Source organism: Engystomops pustulosus, chromosome 4, assembly GCF_040894005.1.
Source record: "Engystomops pustulosus chromosome 4, aEngPut4.maternal, whole genome shotgun sequence".
Lineage (NCBI taxonomy): Eukaryota > Metazoa > Chordata > Amphibia > Anura > Leptodactylidae > Engystomops > Engystomops pustulosus.
The window spans coordinates 226528922-226549112 of record NC_092414.1 but is presented as its reverse complement, the minus strand read 5'-3'; the positions used below and the strand labels follow the sequence as shown (position 1 = coordinate 226549112).

At 48.9% G+C, this 20191-nt stretch overlaps 1 protein-coding gene across 2 annotated transcripts; it reads right to left on the bottom strand.

Moving 5' to 3' along the window:
• Positions 1 to 3155: 3155 nt before the first annotated feature.
• On the bottom strand, positions 3156 to 19801 carry LOC140128405 (phospholipid scramblase 1-like). 2 transcript variants are annotated; one of them, XM_072150102.1, is made up of 6 exons: positions 19667 to 19801; positions 19470 to 19497; positions 6073 to 6257; positions 5171 to 5332; positions 4922 to 5083; positions 3158 to 3704 (listed from the first exon to the last, which is right to left on the bottom strand). In XM_072150102.1, the coding sequence occupies exons 1-6, from the start codon at positions 19712 to 19714 to the stop codon at positions 3657 to 3659; spliced, it is 633 nt and encodes a 210-aa protein (XP_072006203.1). In that variant the 5' UTR covers positions 19715 to 19801; the 3' UTR covers positions 3158 to 3656. The 2 variants fall into 2 exon arrangements, with proteins under 2 accessions (XP_072006202.1, XP_072006203.1); XM_072150101.1 differs by lacking the exons at positions 19470 to 19497; positions 19667 to 19801 and adding an exon at positions 6558 to 6692 and having other exon boundaries at positions 3156 to 3704.
• Positions 19802 to 20191: the final 390 nt, after the last annotated feature.

Here is a 20191-nt window from a genome sequence, read left to right as displayed (position 1 = left end):
CTGCATCTACTATCGGCCTGCACCTACTACCGGCCTGCACCTACTACCGGGCTGCACCTACTACCGGCCTCCATCTACTACCAGGCTGCATATACTACCGGGCAAAACCTACTACCGGCTTCCATCTACTACCGGGCTGCATATACTACCGGGCTGCACCTACTACCGGGCTGCACCTACTACCGTGCTGCACCTACTACCGGGCTGCACCTACTACCGGGCTGCATCTATTACCGGGCTGCACCTACTACCGGGCTGCACCTACTACCGGGCTGCATCTACTACCGGGCTGCACCTACTACCGGGCTGCACCTACTACCGGGCTGCATCTACTACCAAGCTGCATCTACTACCGGCCTGCACCTACTACCGGGCTGCATCTACTACCGGCCTGCACCTACTACCGGCCTGCACCTACTACCGGGCTGCATCTACTACCGGGCTGCATCTACTACCGGGCTGCATCTACTACCGGGCTGCACTTACTACCGGGCTGCATCTACTACCGGGCTGCACCTACTACCGGGCTGCACCTACTACCGGGCTGCACCTACTACCGGCCTGCACCTACTACCGGCCTGCACCTACTACCGGGCTGCACCTACTACCGGGCTGCATCTACTACCTGGCTGCATCTACTACCGGGCTGCATCTACTACCGGGTTGCATGTACTACTGGGCTGCATCTACTACCGGGCTGCATCTACTACCGGGCTGCACCTACTACCGGGCTGCACCTACTACCGGGCTGCACCTACTACCGGGCTGCACCTACTACCGGGCTGCACCTAGTACCGGCCTGCATCTACTACCAGCCTGCATCTACTACCAGCCTGCATCTACTACCGGGCTGCATCTACTACCGGGCTGCATCTACTACCGGGCTGGTGCCTTATTCCTGAGGACCCTCTCAACGACCACTCCAGTACCGGAATCAGAATCTGCTGTGTGACTGTTTTGGCTGTTGCCTGCTACATGTTTTTCAATAAAGAACCGTGAGTTGATTTGCACCATGTTGCCTCCGTCTGATCCCTGGATATGGCTGTTACCACCACGGGCTTCCTATCCATTACCCAGGGACTTATCTTCCAGACACTCAGGGGCTGCCACAGGGAGAACCAGTACATCATCCTCTCCCTCCATATTTTTTGCATACACCACCTGCTGGAGAGCTGCCAGGCTGTAGGACAGCCCTCCGGTCCCCGTGCCAAGCACCGTGACCACAGCGTGCCTAGGCCGCAACCGCCAGCCACTCCGGTATTCTGGGCGCCAGCTGCCTCCAGGCCCCTAGAAAAGGCCCCGGTGGGGGATGTTGCACTTGATCAATCTTGGTCTTGGTTTCTAATATCGCTGTCAGGAGCTGTTGTGACGCTTCCTTCAGAGTTGGCGCTGCTTCCGCAGAGGTCGAAGAAGAGGCCGATACAGGGGACACTGCTGCAGAAGATCGCTCCGATTAGGCCTTGCTCCAGCATCCTACTTAAGGCTGGGGATTTAGGCTGCAGGTAGGCCGCACTTTACACGGACTTCAGCACGGTCACTGGAGCTCATCTTTTGCTCCGACGGGGGGTAGATACAGCCGATGATCACTGTGTGGTGGATCCAGGAGGCTTCTCAAAGGTGAATAGGGCCCGGGAGTCCGAGAAGAGTTGTTCCCCTGGGATACGCCCCGGGCCAAGCTCCAGTAATGGGTCCTAGGGAAACCCTGCAGCTGGTGGTGATGGTGTCTGGGGTCTCAGAACCACTTTCTGGACCAGATGGCTACGGATGGTTCGTGGAGGCAGCGGAGCTTATCCAGGCTGCCAACCTGTGAGGAGACTCATCTGGAATCAGTAAATGGGCTCTACAGGTCCTGGATAGGGAACTCTGTGCAGAGTAGATGGGGAGGGTGGGTGTGTATACGGGGTAAACTGCACGTGTGTCATTATTCATATACCTCCACTATATTCTTGTGCTGTGCTAGAACAGTCCTTGTCCAGGTCCCGCTCTGCCCTCTCATCTTCGCTCCTAAACTAGTTTTCATCCACGCGTATCATGTCCAGCAGGGCGAAAGCAAGAGAAGGAAGTAGTATGGTAGATGGACCCCCTGGGGCACTCCTGGGGCATATAGGTGGTCATTCCCTGGCACGGGGCAGAATGGATGCCCTTGATGTTGGCGGCAGGCAAGGATTGCACGGGAGACACTGGAGTAACATGCTAAAAACTTAGATCCTTTAATGACAAACAGTCCAAACAGCAGTAAAGTACCGGCTGGCAACGACTTGTGTGTCTGGCAGGTCTGTCTGGTGGCCGCTTCTGTAGTCCTAATACCTCAGCACTGGACCCATGGGTCAGCTGGACCGGATTGTCTCCTTTGGAGCCTGTTTGGCTCTGCTGCATGAGCAGCTCTGCAATCTATGTGCTGTAGAGATGCGTCTCCCTCATGGAAACTGCATGGAAGAAGGAGATCTCTTAAGTCACCTAGGTCCTTAGTTACATCTCTGAGATGCAAACCATTGACATCCTGAGTTACAAAGGATATACCAACATGTTTGAATAACTGAGCATAAATTAAAGGGGTTGGCCACTCCTTTACACTCTACTGCCTCAATAAAAATTCTTAAATGTTCAGTGATTCAGAAGTTCTGATACTTTATTGCTGTTTGCGAACTCTCTGTGGATCTTTGTTTACATGTCTGAGCTCTGATGAAGAGGAGGGACTGTAGAAGGAGATTATGAGTCATCCTGAGGCACAGGGGGTGACACCCTGAGGACGGCCTAGAGCAGTGACAGAGGGAGCTGTGTCTGTGCAGGGTGAAGCATAGGAGAACAGGGAATGGCTGTGGCTTTCACAATACACATATTGGAAGAGATATTGAAAAGTGGCCAACCCCTTTATATACTCATCTCCACCACGTTCCATGCAGTGATCCTCCCCTGCCCGATACAAATTACCCCACACACACGAAACCAGTAAGAAAGAATAATTTATTTATGTGAGGCTAAAAACACATACACTGGACGGGAGCGCCCCCCCCCCCCCAGCTGCCGGGGAGAGTACAGGAGCGCCCCTCCCCCCCCCCAGCTGCCGGGGAGAGTACAGGAGCGCCCCCCCCCCCCCCAGCTGCCGGGGAGAGTACAGGAGCGCCCCTCCCCCCCCCCAGCTGCCGGGGAGAGTACAGGAGCGCCCCCCCCCCCCAGCTGCCGGGGAGAGTACAGGAGCGCCCCCCCCCCCAGCTGCCGGGGAGAGGAGACACTTGTGAACATTGGAACCTGAGTTGCGGGTAACCTCAGTGGAGTGATCAGTTGCTCTTGATCCCTCGAGCTGGCGGGAGGGTACAGGGGCACCCCCGAGCTGGCGGGAGGGTACATGGGCACCCCCGAGCTGGCGGGAGGGTACAGGGGCACCCCCGAGCTGGCGGGAGGGTACAGGGGCACCCCCGAGCTGGCGGGAGGGTACAGGGGCGCCCCCGAGCTGGCGGGAGGGTACAGGGGCGCCCCCGAGCTGGCGGGAGGGTACAGGGGCGCCCCCGAGCTGGTGGGAGGGTACATGGGATAATATATTGATGTATATTGGTCTCTGGCTCGAGGTCCCTTCCATGGAAGATATTTACAGGAGGCTCCAACACCAGAACGTACAGAACACAGAGTGACCTCCTCCAATACCAGCAGACGGATCCTCAGGAATTATTACTACTACTCCTCTCCTCCTCATGCTGCAAGAGATCCTGCAATACAAAAGAGAGATAAGCGGCGCCATCACTGAGAATACAGCCTATCCATCACTAGAGAGCAGCGGTGTCATCACTGAGAATACAGCCTATCCATCACTAGAGAGCAGCGGTGACATCACTGAGAATACAGCCTATCCATCACTAGAGAGCAGCGGTGCCATCACTGAGAATACAGCCTATCCATCACTAGAGAGCAGCGGTGCCATCACTGAGAATACAGCCTATCCATCACTAGAGAGCAGCGGTGCCATCACTGAGAATACAGCCTATCCATCACTAGAGAGCAGCAGTGCCATCACTGAGAATACAGCCTATCCATCACTAGAGAGCAGCGGTGCCATCACTGAGAATACAGCCTACCCATCACTAGAGAGCAGCGGTGCCATCACTGAGAATACAGCCTATCCATCACTAGAGAGCAGCGGTGCCATCACTGAGAATACAGCCTATCCATCACTAGAGAGCAGCAGTGCCATCACTGAGAATACAGCCTATCCATCACTAGAGAGCAGCGGTGCCATCACTGAGAATACAGCCTATCCATCACTAGAGAGCAGCGGTGCCATCACTGAGAATACAGCCTATCCATCACTAGAGAGCAGCGGTGCCATCACTGAGAATACAGCCTATCCATCACTAGAGAGCAGCGGTGCCATCACTGAGAATACAGCCTATCCATCACTAGAGAGCAGCGGTGCCATCACTGAGAATACAGCCTATCCATCACTAGAGAGCAGCGGTGCCATCACTGAGAATACAGCCTATCCATCACTAGAGAGCAGCGGTGCCATCACTGAGAATACAGCCTATCCATCACTAGAGAGCAGCGGTGCCATCACTGAGAATACAGCCTACCCATCACTAGAGAGCAGCGGTGCCATCACTGAGAATACAGCCTATCCATCACTAGAGAGCAGCGGTGTCATCACTGAGAATACAGCCTATCCATCACTAGAGAGCAGCGGTGCCATCACTGAGAATACAGCCTATCCATCACTAGAGAGCAGCGGTGCCATCACTGAGAATACAGCCTATCCATCACTAGAGAGTAGCGGTGCCATCACTGAGAATACAGCCTATCCATCACTAGAGAGCAGCGGTGCCATCACTGAGAATACAGCCTATCCATCACTAGAGAGCAGCGGAGCCATCACTGAGCATTCTACGATGTTATGTTGCAGCCCTTCGCTCTCTGGCGCCCCCATACTTACAATGAAGAGGTTGCAGGCGATGACCATGGCTTTCATGGTCACATCCAGGTCCAGTGGGAATTCGATCACAAACTTATCCTTTATGGAGAACATTTCCTTCCTCATCCCCCTCCACACTCGTGTTATGTGTCCCACCAGGAAGGACTTATCAGCCGAGAGAACCTGGGGGAGGCAGGAATCCATCATCTTACTGGCTCCAGGCTCTGGATTGTCCCCATTACAGAGAAGATATTGATGGAGGACACTTACCCGGAAGACCCGGTCAGACATGAAGCCTTCTCCCCATCCTGGACCTTTCACCTTCAGGCAGATCTCATGAGATGGGTTCAGGATGTTAAAAGATGCAGCAGAGAAGGTCCAGTTCTTTTCTATGTAGCCGAGGAGGTTCCCGGAGGAGTCCGTGACCTGTAACTGAGGGACATCCAAGAGACCTTCTTACACAGAATCATAAGATCTAGACCTGGTTAGAATAGTCAGACCTCATAGAACACAAAGACCTAAACCTCAGGACCTCAAGACCTAGACCTCAGGACCCCAAGATCTAGACCTCAGGACCTCAAGACCTAGACCTCAGGACCCCAAGATCTAGACCTCAGGACCTCAAGACCTAGACCTCAGGAACCCAAGATCTAGACCTCAGGACCCCAAGACCTAGACCTCAGGACCCCAAGATCTAGACCTCAGGACCCCAAGATCTAGACCTCAGGACCCCAAGACCTAGACCTCAGGACCCCAAGATCTAGACCTCAGGACCCCAAGATCTAGACCTCAGGACCTCAAGACCTAGACCTCAGGACCCCAAGATCTAGACCTCAGGACCCCAAGATCTAGACCTCAGGACCTCAAGACCTAGACCTCAGGACCTCAAGATCTAGACCTCAGGACCCCAAGATATAGACCTCAGGACCCCAAGATATAGACCTCAGGACCTCAAGACCTAGACCTCCCTGTAGGCCGAGTAAAGTAACCAAACCCAAGCCTTCATATCAGGCTCCTCCCACCGATGTTCAGATTGAGACCTCAGGTTATGATCCACCCTGAACCTCATACCATGGCAGACCTCCCCTCCATGGACTGCTGACCAGGGCTGATGGTCGCTCGATCTTCAGAACCTCTCACCCCCAGGGCTGCAGGTTTTGGCTGTGACTTACCTTTGTTTCCCAGCTGCAGAAGTCGGAAGGTATGAAAAGGCGGAGGACATTGTAGCCCTGGACGTTCTGCACACTGATATCCATCCGAGGTCCACAGCACTCCCGATTCTCTGTTGCCCGGTATAGAAGTTCTCCACTTGGTCCAAATAAATCGTATGTGCAGTAACTCTGGAAAGTACTGTTACCTAAAACAATGCGCAAGTCAGTGTACCTACCTATAGATGTATGTCACCCCTCCACTCATCTGGTAGAGTCACATCATCACCAACACCAACACCATGGAGACCTGTCCACCTCCTACCTACCACTGAACATGTCCAGCTCATACTAGATGGCTGAGAGACTTATCTATTTTCTCCAGTAGTGAATAAAGCACTTGGGGCGAGATAGAAGCTTTCTATTATCTCCAGCAGCTTCTTTATGTGTCTCTCTATCCCTCAGAAGCATCAGCAGGATGATATAAGACATTATAGAGCAGTACTGACCTGTACTGATGGGGACAAAGCACTTGGGGCGAGATAGAAACGCTCTATTATCTACAGCAGCCTTCTGTATCTCTTCTCCATGACTCAGAAGCATCAGCAGGGTCATATAGGACACTATAAAGAAGTACTGACCTGTATTGATGGGGATAAAGCACTTGGGGTGAGATAGAAGCTTTCTATTATCTCCAGCAGCTTCTTTATGCGTCTCTCTATCACTCATCGGCAGGGTCATATAGGAGATTATAAAGAAGTACTGACCTGTACTGATGGGGACAAAGCACTTGGGGTGAGATAGAAGCTTCCTTTTATCTCCAGCTATAGTGACACAAAGACCAAGGTGACACAGCTCTGCTGGACTTTAAGCTTGACCGGGGAGCTGCACTGTGTTGGGCACTGGTTGCCGGACGCCCCTCACCCGATGTGCGGTGCCACTTCTTACCTTGCTGACACCTGGTTGTGGATGGTTCTAGAGTTGCCCATTCTCTATCCTCCTGCCTCTTCGCAGGATCAACACAGTGTTATCACACCTTGATATCTTTCCAGGAACTACAGGATGACCACCAGGTCCCACCAACTGCCTTCTGCAGATACCTACAGCTGGATCATGTCCTGATGCACACAGAATTTTTTCAGATTTCTTGCATCTCTGCAAGAAAAAAGGAGGTCCTTAGACCAGAATTTAAGACTTAACTTTTATTAATCTTAAGATTAGAACTGAATAGTATTTTTCGTATTTTCAATTCAGAAATTGTGTGCTAGTTAGATGTGCAAGTGAGTTAAAATCGTAACGTGGTGGGGGTAGGTACTGTATTAAGTAGGGTAGGGGGGGGGGGTGGGTTGATGGTATTGACTGGAGTGGGTATATTTCACTACCCTGTTATCGTGCGGTTGTAAGATAGCCGCTCTTCAATTAGCCACTCAGCCAGCCAAAATTCCCTATGGTCTCCCTCCTAGAGAGGTGCCTAGCTGCAGTGTGTCGCTGCTGATCGACACAGTGCTAAACTAGCTTGGTCCCACCTCGTGTCACCACTTCTAAAAATGTGAGTATAGACGCTCAGACAGCCCCCCCGACATGTTTCGCCATGATTATGGCGTCCTCAGGGGGTATCGGGGCTGAACTAACGCGCTCGGCGTGTTTCCACTCCTTTTAAAACCTTGTGATATGACATCATTAGTGGGATGGTACGGTCAAGAACCAATCCACAGCCGGTAATTTTGGAAGTACATCAGCTGTTTCCCTACCTACCCACCCCCTGTTCCTGGTTGGCTGTTCACTGTTACCTCATCATAAGGAGATTAGCATTATTCTAATTACATCGGCCGGTTGAGAAAATCTTGCGCATGCGTGCCGACTTAGATATATTCGCATTGCGGATTCCCATTGCGCATGCGTGCCGACTTAGATATATTCGCATCGCGGATTCCCATTGCGCATGCGTGCCGACTTAGATATATTCGCATCGCGGATTCCCATTGCGCATGCGTGCCGACTTAGATATATTCGCATCGCGGATTCCCATTGCGCATGCGTGCCGACTTAGATATTTTCAGTACGGGTTTCACTGTGTTCCGATTGCGCATGCGTGCCGACTTAGGTGTTTACAGCATGGGTTCCTCGGTGTTGAACTCCTCGTGTTGGACGATGACAGAGTGCCTGCGCAAGCGTGCCGACTTAGAAATATACCACACGGGTAAGTATACTTGTAGCTCCTTATTATAAGTATGGATGCTTGTCTCATAGATCTGATGTACAGTTTTTGTCCTTTTTGAGCTGACGGTAATAGTCGTCTTTATACAGAGAAAGGGGTATATTTTAGCCTCATAGTCAAACTAGCCAGTCCCTATTATTCATACAGATGAATCCTTGTCTCTTAGAGTTTTTGTATAGTGGTATTATTGTTGAATTGGCAATAATTATAATGTTTGAGTGGGACAAGGCAGTTTCGATCTTATGCTTTATATGTGTTGTTACTTTTTATTAGTGGAGAAAATGCTTAGTGAGGAACAAGTGGGGAGGGGGCGGGGCTAAGGGATGTATTCTCACCATAAGACTGCTGTTTGTCTATCAGTCTCTTTGGTCAATGTTGTTCTTTTGGTCACAAGGCTCACGATAAGGTACAGTCAGTACCATTAGGAGGGTATAGTGGTTACTAGCACCTGAATTGGTATTTTCAAATTCCAAAATGTGTAGATGATATATTTGGTACAAAGAGTATTGCTATATTCCTTGAGCTACATCTCCATTAGTATTCATAGTGGAAGAGTTACAACTTGAAAAGTGTTAGATAAAGGGGGTAAAAGTGAAGCCCTCGTTCAGACCATATGGGCTTAGGCTTTTAAGTCGATAAATCCACCGAGCTTCTAGTTGCATTAGTTGGCGATCCACGTTGCCCTTTCTAGGACCAGTTTTAAGGGTATCAATTCCCCAAAACCTTAGGTGCTCCATGTCGCCATTATGTTTTAAACGTATGCGTCTGGCTAGAGACGTATCTTTTCCAGTTCGAGTGGCACTGAGGTGGGAAGATATTCTTCTTCTCAATTCCTGGGTTGTCTTCCCTATGTACAGTTTAGGGCAGCTGCATTTTGCGGCATAAACTACATTGGTGGTTTTACAGTTGATGAATTTGCGGATTTCATAACTTTTCTGATCGGGCGGATTGGTGAAGGTTTTGGTTTTCACCATATATTTACAAAAGGTACAAGTTCCACATGAATGCGATCCTTTGTAGCCAATCACTGCCTTTGGATATTTTGTCTGAGAGGTGACTATGTACGAGTAGGTCTCTTAGGTTCTTACCCCTCCGATATGTTATGGCAGGGGAGGGTGGTAAAATGTTTTTAAGATCTTTGTCATTACTCAGGATGGGCCATAAAGATTTTAATACCCCCATCGTAAGTACCGATGCATCTCACTATGTGCGCACCATTTGCTTTAGGTCTATTTGATAGGAGATCCTCTCTTTTAGTAGATTTGGCTCTATGATATGCTTTATGTAAGGTCTTTTTTGGATAGCCCCTCTCTCTAAATCTGGAATAGAGATTGGAGCATTCTCTTTCAAAATCTCCCTCTATGGAGCAATTGCGCCTCGCTCTGAGGTATTGGCCCACTGGTATTCCGCTTCTGAGAGAGTGTGGGTGCCAGCTCTCCCAGTTTAGAAGGTTGTTTGTGGCAGTTTCCTTCCGGTATATAGTCGTATGAAGGTGTCCTGTGTGATCGGTGGTGATAGTGAGATCCAGGAAATTAATTCTATTTTTATTCATTTCTGAGGTGAACTTCATGGCGATGGTGTTTTGATTTAATTTGTGTACGAATTCTTGGAAAGTGGGGACATCTCCCTCCCAGAGGACCAGCACGTCATCTATATACCTTCCCCAGAAAATTATGTGTTTGGTATAGGGGGTAAATTCTTCAGTGAAGATGTGCTGGTCCTCCCACCATCCAAGAAAAAGATTCGCGTACGTTGGTGCGCAAGTGGTGCCCATGGCGGTACCTTTTAACTGATACACTTAACTGTTCGGTGGTTAGATTATGTGAGGATAGGTTAATAACAAGTTTATCTTCTTCATTCAATTGGAAGATATCCATGTTTTCTTTCTCTAGTTCATATTGAAACCCCATTTGTTTTTTTCTCTCGAGATTGGGTGCTGTATTCCTCCCCCTAAAAAAGGGGTTCTCGGTGGTGCGATTGTGCTCTCTGCTACCACTAAAGGGAGCAAAGTGCCCGTAGTTGTTATATTTGGCATCGTCTGTATATGGCTCTCCATGTTTACCGCTGATGGACCTAGCGGTGCAGTGGTTTGAGGGTGAATAGTGCCAAATCTGGGGATATTTACAATCGCTTGAGAGGTAACAGAGGGTTGTGACTGTAATGAGGAATTTTTGTAAGTTAGAGAGTTTTCTGGTTGCCATCTTGTTGCTGGTCTAGTCTGGGGTGCTCTCTTTGGTTGTTGATTATTTCTATTTCTACCCTTTCGTTTAGTACCTCCCCTTTGTGAGGATACAGAGGAAGTGTCGTCCGTGCCAGAGGTTTCTGTTTCAGATGCCTCTGTATTTTGTGAAAAATTATTAGGTCTCGTGTGAAACTGCTTATGTTGTTTGCGCATATAGATTTGACCTGTCTCAAAGTCGTTTTTGTCACGGATGTATTTTCTGTGTTTCCTTTCTTTTATTTCACTTGTGAGGGTATTGATGTTTTTTCCAAGAATTCGTACACAAATTAAATCAAAACACCATCGCCATGAAGTTCACCTCAGAAATGAATAAAAATAGAATTAATTTCCTGGATCTCACTATCACCACCGATCACACAGGACACCTTCATACGACTATATACCGGAAGGAAACTGCCACAAACAACCTTCTAAACTGGGAGAGCTGGCACCCACACTCTCTCAGAAGCGGAATACCAGTGGGCCAATACCTCAGAGCGAGGCGCAATTGCTCCATAGAGGGAGATTTTGAAAGAGAATGCTCCAATCTCTATTCCAGATTTAGAGAGAGGGGCTATCCAAAAAAGACCTTACATAAAGCATATCATAGAGCCAAATCTACTAAAAGAGAGGATCTCCTATCAAATAGACCTAAAGCAAATGGTGCGCACATAGTGAGATGCATCGGTACTTACGATGGGGGTATTAAAATCTTTATGGCCCATCCTGAGTAATGACAAAGATCTTAAAAACATTTTACCACCCTCCCCTGCCATAACATATCGGAGGGGTAAGAACCTAAGAGACCTACTCGTACATAGTCACCTCTCAGACAAAATATCCAAAGGCAGTGATTGGCTACAAAGGATCGCATTCATGTGGAACTTGTACCTTTTGTAAATATATGGTGAAAACCAAAACCTTCACCAATCCGCCCGATCAGAAAAGTTATGAAATCCGCAAATTCATCAACTGTAAAACCACCAATGTAGTTTATGCCGCAAAATGCAGCTGCCCTAAACTGTACATAGGGAAGACAACCCAGGAATTGAGAAGAAGAATATCTTCCCACCTCAGTGCCACTCGAACTGGAAAAGATACGTCTCTAGCCAGACGCATACGTTTAAAACATAATGGCGACATGGAGCACCTAAGGTTTTGGGGAATTGATACCCTTAAAACTGGTCCTAGAAAGGGCAACGTGGATCGCCAACTAATGCAACTAGAAGCTCGGTGGATTTATCGACTTAAAAGCCTAAGCCCATATGGTCTGAACGAGGGCTTCACTTTTACCCCCTTTATCTAACACTTTTCAAGTTGTAACTCTTCCACTATGAATACTAATGGAGATGTAGCTCAAGGAATATAGCAATACTCTTTGTACCAAATATATCATCTACACATTTTGGAATTTGAAAATACCAATTCAGGTGCTAGTAACCACTATACCCTCCTAATGGTACTGACTGTACCTTATCGTGAGCCTTGTGACCAAAAGAACAACATTGACCAAAGAGACTGATAGACAAACAGCAGTCTTATGGTGAGAATACATCCCTTAGCCCCGCCCCCTCCCCACTTGTTCCTCACTAAGCATTTTCTCCACTAATAAAAAGTAACAACACATATAAAGCATAAGATCGAAACTGCCTTGTCCCACTCAAACATTATAATTATTGCCAATTCAACAATAATACCACTATACAAAAACTCTAAGAGACAAGGATTCATCTGTATGAATAATAGGGACTGGCTAGTTTGACTATGAGGCTAAAATATACCCCTTTCTCTGTATAAAGACGACTATTACCGTCAGCTCAAAAAGGACAAAAACTGTACATCAGATCTATGAGACAAGCATCCATACTTATAATAAGGAGCTACAAGTATACTTACCCGTGTGGTATATTTCTAAGTCGGCACGCTTGCGCAGGCACTCTGTCATCGTCCAACACGAGGAGTTCAACACCGAGGAACCCATGCTGTAAACACCTAAGTCGGCACGCATGCGCAATCGGAACACAGTGAAACCCGTACTGAAAATATCTAAGTCGGCACGCATGCGCAATGGGAATCCGCGATGCGAATATATCTAAGTCGGCACGCATGCGCAATGGGAATCCGCGATGCGAATATATCTAAGTCGGCACGCATGCGCAATGGGAATCCGCGATGCGAATATATCTAAGTCGGCACGCATGCGCAATGGGAATCCGCAATGCGAATATATCTAAGTCGGCACGCATGCGCAAGATTTTCTCAACCGGCCGATGTAATTAGAATAATGCTAATCTCCTTATGATGAGGTAACAGTGAACAGCCAACCAGGAACAGGGGGTGGGTAGGTAGGGAAACAGCTGATGTACTTCCAAAATTACCGGCTGTGGATTGGTTCTTGACCGTACCATCCCACTAATGATGTCATATCACAAGGTTTTAAAAGGAGTGGAAACACGCCGAGCGCGTTAGTTCAGCCCCGATACCCCCTGAGGACGCCATAATCATGGCGAAACATGTCGGGGGGGCTGTCTGAGCGTCTATACTCACATTTTTAGAAGTGGTGACACGAGGTGGGACCAAGCTAGTTTAGCACTGTGTCGATCAGCAGCGACACACTGCAGCTAGGCACCTCTCTAGGAGGGAGACCATAGGGAATTTTGGCTGGCTGAGTGGCTAATTGAAGAGCGGCTATCTTACAACCGCACGATAACAGGGTAGTGAAATATACCCACTCCAGTCAATACCATCAACCCACCCCCCCCCCCTACCCTACTTAATACAGTACCTACCCCCACCACGTTACGATTTTAACTCACTTGCACATCTAACTAGCACACAATTTCTGAATTGAAAATACGAAAAATACTATTCAGTTCTAATCTTAAGATTAATAAAAGTTAAGTCTTAAATTCTGGTCTAAGGACCTCCTTTTTTCTTGCAGAGATGCAAGAAATATGAAAAAATTCTTCTAAATATAGGTCCCGACCATCCTAATAAATATTATCAGGTCTGTCTCTCAATCTCTGCAATTGCCTGATGCACACAGGGAGCGAGGTGGTTGAGATCACTCGTATATGTGCACGTTATGTGGTCTATAGTGGACAGGAAGCCGAGGAGAAGTGATGGATCCTCACATGAACACGTTTCATGTACATTATACACTCAGGCCGCGAGACTCTACAAGATGGGCAGGACACCCTCACTAGGCCACCGCCGCCAAGCCCCTGAGGTGGACATTCTGGAGCCAAGTGGTGGACATCATCCAGGCTCCAAACACTTACACCCAAGATTTGTCTACTGGGTTTATTAGACAAGGAAGATTGAGTCCTTCACCCATAAAAAGAGCTTGAGAGAAACTTTATGGCCAAGAAAGCCATTGGGATGCGGTGGATGGACGATGGCCTTCTCTGTGTCACTGAGGAGGAACATGGTGAAAACAATTGTGGCCTACAAGAATATAGTACATAGGAATAGAGCAGAGAAGTTCCTGAAAACCCGAGATGTCTGAAGTGAGAGTCCACTCACATGGTCCTCAGTGACTACCCTCAGAAGATCTGACAGCTGCCCTCCCGAGGCCTGAAGGTGACCTCCCTGACCCTCCAAGCTCCGTTCAGATAATTGCTGCTCTGTCATCACGTTCCATAAATCTGTTGCTCCGCTACTAATGTCAAGTGTAGAAGACCCATGACGTGTAGAAGACCCATGACGTGTAGAAGGCCGATGACGTGTAGAAGGCCGATGACGTGTAGAAGGCCGATGACGTGTAGAAGGCCGATGACGTGTAGAAGGCCGATGACGTGTAGAAGGCCGATGACGTGTAGAAGGCCGATGACGTGTAGAAGGCCGATGACGTGTAGAAGGCCGATGACGTGTAAAAGACCGATGACGTGTAAAAGACCGATGACGTGTAGAAGACCGATGACGTGTAGAAGACCGATGACGTGTAGAAGACCGATGACGTGCAGAAGACCAATGACGTGCAGAAGACCAATGACGTGCAGAAGACCAATGACGTGCAGAAGACCGATGACGTGTAGAAGACCGATGACGTGTAGAAGACCGATGACGTGCAGAAGACCAATGACGTGCAGAAGACCAATGACGTGCAGAAGACCAATGACATGCAGAAGACCAATGACGTGCAGAAGACCAATGACGTGCAGAAGACCAATGACGTGCAGAAGACCAATGACGTGCAGAAGACCGATGACGTGTAGAAGACCGATGACGTGTAGAAGACCGATGACGTGTAGAAGACCGATGACGTGTAGAAGACCGATGACGTGTAGAAGACCGATGACGTGTAGAAGACCGATGATGTGTAGAAGACCGATGATGTGTAGGGGTGGATGACATGTAGAAGACCAATGACGTGTAGACAACACTTGAGCCTATGGGACTGTGTGTCGGAGATGTCCCTGTGCCCCGGCCTCGCTGTATGCTACACACCTAACACCAGATACAGTCCTTATATTTCCTCTGTGTTGCTTTGAATGTAAAGTCTTGTAAACTTCCCCATTAACTATTCAATAAATAAAAAAATAGTAAAGCAATAAGGGCGAGATAGTAACCTCACAGGTAGATAGAAAGCGACAAATATCCCATCCCCTATCTCACCCCAAGTGCTTTATTCCTATCAGCACAAGTCAGGACTTCTGTATAATGTCCTATAGGATCCTGCCGATTCTCCTGTGTACAAGAGAAATAGCTACAGACAGAGGCTGCTGGAGCATGTAGAAGGTTTCTCTCTCACCCCAAGTGCTTTATTCCACCTCTATGATGTCTTATAGGGTTCTGGTGACCCTACCAGGGGGCAGAGGAGAGAAGGGCACATATATAGGTGGCTGCATGTAGTAATTTGTTTTCTATTTCACCACACTGCTTTTACAATGATCCTGCTGCTGCGGCTCCTGACCGACAGAGGCTGCTGCAGAAAATGGGACGTTTTTATCCCCTCCTCCCCCCCCCCCCCCATTAGTGCAGGTTAGGACTTATCTATGTGTTATAGGAGCTGATGCTTCTGAGGCGAGACAGAGGCTGCTGGAGATAAAGGGAAGCTACTATCTCACCCCAAGTGCTTTGTTCCCATCAGTACAGGTCAGTATAATGTCCTATGTGATCCTACTGAATGAGAGAGCAGAGGCAGAGCAAGAGGCTGCTGGAGATCATAGCAAGTTTCTACCTCACCCCAAGTGCTTTATTCCCGACAGAACAGGTCAGAACTTCTCTATACAGGCAGTCCCCGGGTTACATACAAGATAGGGTCTGTAGGTTTGTTCTTAAGTTGAATTTGTATGTAAGTTGGAACTGTATATTTTATAATTGTAACCCCAGCCAGAACTTTTGTGGGCTCTGTGACAATTGGATTTTAAAAATGTTGGGTTGTTATAAGAATCAATATTAACAATAAAGCTTCATTCCACATGGTAGGGGGGGGGGCATAGCACACACAGGGGGGGACCATAGTACACACAGGGGGGGGGGGACCATAGTACACATAAGGGACCATAGTACACACAGGGGACCATAGTACACACAGGGGGGGGGGACCATAGTACACAGAGGGGGACCATAGTACACACAGGGGGGGGGAACCATAGTATACATAAGGGACCATAGTACACACAGGGGACCATAGTACACACAGGGGGGGGGGACCATAGTACACACAGGGGGGGGACCATAGTACACACAGGGGGGGGACCATAGTACACACAGGGGGGGGACCATAGTACACACAGGGGGGGGCCATAGTACACACAGGGGGGGGACCATAGTACACACAGGGGGGGGCCATAGTACACACAGGGGGGGACCATAGTACACACAGGGGGGGGACCATAGTACACACAGAGGGGGGACCATAGTACACATAAGGTACCATAGTACACACAGGGGACCATAGTACACATAGGGGGGGGGCATAGCACACACAGGGGGAGGCATAGTACACACAGGGGAGAACCATAGTACACACAGGGGAGGACCATAGTACACAGGGGACCATAGTACACACAGGGGAGGACCATAGTACACACAGGGGAGGTCCATAGTACACACAGGGGAGGACCATAGTACACACAGGGGAGGACCATAGTACACACAGGGGAGGACCATAGTACACACAGGGGAGGACCATAGTACACACAGGGGAGGACCATAGTACACACAGGGGAGGACCATAGTACACACAGGGGAGGACCATAGTACACACAGGGGAGGACCATAGTACACACAGGGGAGGACCATAGTACACACAGGGGAGGACCATAGTACACACAGGGGAGGACCATAGTACACACAGGGGAGGACCATAGTACACACAGGGGAGGACCATAGTACACACAGGGGAGGACCATAGTACACACAGGGGAGGACCATAGTACACACAGGGGAGGACCATAGTACACACAGGGGAGGACCATAGTACACACAGGGGAGGACCATAGTACACACAGGGGAGGACCATAGTTCACACAGGGGAGGACCATAGTTCACACAGGGGAGGACCATAGTTCACACAGGGGAGGACCATAGTTCACACAGGAGACCATAGTACACACAGGAGACCATAGTACACACAGGGGACTATAGTACACACAGGGGACTATAGTACACACAGGAGACCATAGTACACACAGGGGAGGACCATAGTTCACACAGGGGAGGACCATAGTTCACACAGGGGAGGACCATAGTACACACAGGAGACCATAGTACACACAGGGGACCATTGTACACACAGGGGACCATAGTACACACAGGAGACCATAGTACACACAGGGGACCATAGTACACACAGGGGAACATAGTACACACAGGAGACCATAGTACACACAGGAGACCATAGTACACACAGGGCACCATAGTACACACAGGAGACCATAGTACACACAGGAGACCATAGTACACACAGGAGACCATAGTACACACAGGGGACCATAGTACACACAGGGGACCATAGTACACACAGGGGACCATAGTACACACAGAGGACCATAGTACACACAGGGGACCATAGTACACAGGGGACCATAGTACACACAGGGGACCATAGTACACACAGGGGGGGGGGCATAGCACACACATGGGGTGGGGACCATAGTACACATAAGAGACCATAGTACACACAGGGGGGACCATAGTACACATAGGGGACCATAGTACACACAGGGGACCATAGTACACACAGGGGACCATAGTACACACAGGGGGGGGGGCATAGTACACACAGGGGGGGGCATAGCACACACAGGGGGTGGGGACCATAGTACACACAAGAGACCATAGTACACACAAGAGACCATAGTACACACAGGGGGAACCATAGTACACACAGGGGACCATAGTACACACAGGGGTGGGGGGCATAGCACACACAGGGGGTGGGGACCATAGTACACACAGGAGACCATAGTACACACAGGAGACCATAGTACACACAGGGGACCATAGTACACACAGGGGACTATAGTACACACAGGGGACCATAGTACACACAGCGGACCATAGTACACGCAGGGGACCATAGTACATACAGGGGGGACCATAGTACACACAAGAGACCATAGTACACACAAGAGACCATAGTACACACAAGAGACCATAGTACACACAAGAGACCATAGTACACACAAGAGACCATAGTACACACAGGGGACCATAGTACACACAGGGGACCATAGTACACACAGGGGACCATAGTACACACAGGGGACCATAGTACACACAGGGGACCATAGTACACACAGGGGACCATAGTACACACAGGGGACCATAGTACACACAGGGGGGGACCATAGTACACACAGGAGACCATAGTACACACAGGAGACCATAGTACACACAGGGGACCATAGTACACACAGGGGACCATAGTACACACAGGGGACCATAGTACACACAGGGGACCATAGTACACACAGGGGACCATAGTACACACAGAGGGGGGGGGGCATAGCACACACAGGGGGTGGGGACCATAGTACACACAGGGGACCATAGTACACACAAGAGACCATAGTACACACAAGAGACCATAGTACACACAAGAGACCATAGTACACACAAGAGACCATAGTACACACAGGGGACCATAGTACACACAGGGGACCATAGTACACACAAGAGACCATAGTACACACAGGAGACCATAGTACACACAGGAGACCATAGTACACACAGGGGACCATAGTACACACAGGAGACCATAGTACACACAGGAGACCATAGTACACACAAGAGACCATAGTACACACAAGAGACCATAGTACACACAGGGGACCATAGTACACACAGGAGACCATAGTACACACAGGGGACCATAGTACACACAGGGGACCATAGTACACACAGGGGACCATAGTACACACAGGAGACCATAGTACACACAGGGGACCATAGTACACACAGGGGACCATAGTACACACAGGGGACCATAGTACACACAGGGGACCATAGTACACACAGGGGACCATAGTACACACAGGGGACCATAGTACACACAGGGGACCATAGTACACACAGGGGACCATAGTACACACAGGGGACCATAGTACACACAGGGGACCATAGTACACACAGGGGGGGGCATAGCACACACAGGGGGTGGGGACCATAGTACACACAGGGGACCATAGTACACACAAGAGACCATAGTACACACAAGAGACCATAGTACACACAAGAGACCATAGTACACACAAGAGACCATAGTACACACAAGAGACCATAGTACACACAAGAGACCATAGTACACACAAGAGACCATAGTACACACAAGAGACCATAGTACACACAAGAGACCATAGTACACACAGGGGACCATAGTACACACAGGGGACCATAGTACACACAGGAGACCATAGTACACACAGGAGACCATAGTACACACAGGAGACCATAGTACACACAGGGGACCATAGTACACACAGGAGACCATAGTACACACAGGAGACCATAGTACACACAGGGGACACTTACATGTCTGATTAATGTAGAACTGGCTGATCTGGAACCAGAGAGGAAAGTGATATTAGCACAACCATCACCACCACTACTACCACCATCCTCCTCCTCACCACCACCACTACTACCACCACCACCATCCTCCTCCTCACCACTCCCACCCTCCTCACCACAGATACCAATGGTCTCTTATGGCCTAAACAACAACTCACCGGAATCAGATCCTGAAGACCTGGAGGAGCGACGGCCAATCCTGCCATAATAGCCTGTAACTGGAGAGAAGAGACGTATAGTATATCCTATATGACTCCTATATACAGTGTGACCTATATACGCGTGACTCCTATATACAGTGTGACCTATATACACATGACTCCTATATACAGTGTGATCTATATACACGTGACTCCTATATACAGTGTGACCTATATACGCGTGACTCCTATATACAGTGTGACCTATATACACGTGACTCCTATATACAGTGTGACCTATATATACACACGTGACTCCTATATACAGTGTGACCTATATACACGTGACTCCTATATACAGTGTGATCTATACACACGTGACTCCTATATACAGTGTGACCTATATATACACAGGTGACTCCTGTATACAGTGTGATCTATATACACACGTGACTCCTATATACAGTGTGACCTATATATACACAGGTGACTCCTGTATACAGTGTGACCTATATACACACATGTGACTCCTGTATACAGTGT

Coding starts and splice junctions, on each gene's coding strand:
- LOC140128405 (XM_072150101.1), bottom strand. CDS start 6,663: ATGACCCTGCTGATGCTTCTGAGTCATGGAGAAGAGATACAGAAGGCT. Junction 6,258..6,557: donor CTTTGTCCCCATCAGTACAG/GTCAGTACTGCT, acceptor GCATTGTTTTAG/GTAACAGTACTTTCCAGAGT. Junction 5,333..6,072: donor TCTGCAGCTGGGAAACAAAG/GTAAGTCACAGC, acceptor GATGTCCCTCAG/TTACAGGTCACGGACTCCTC.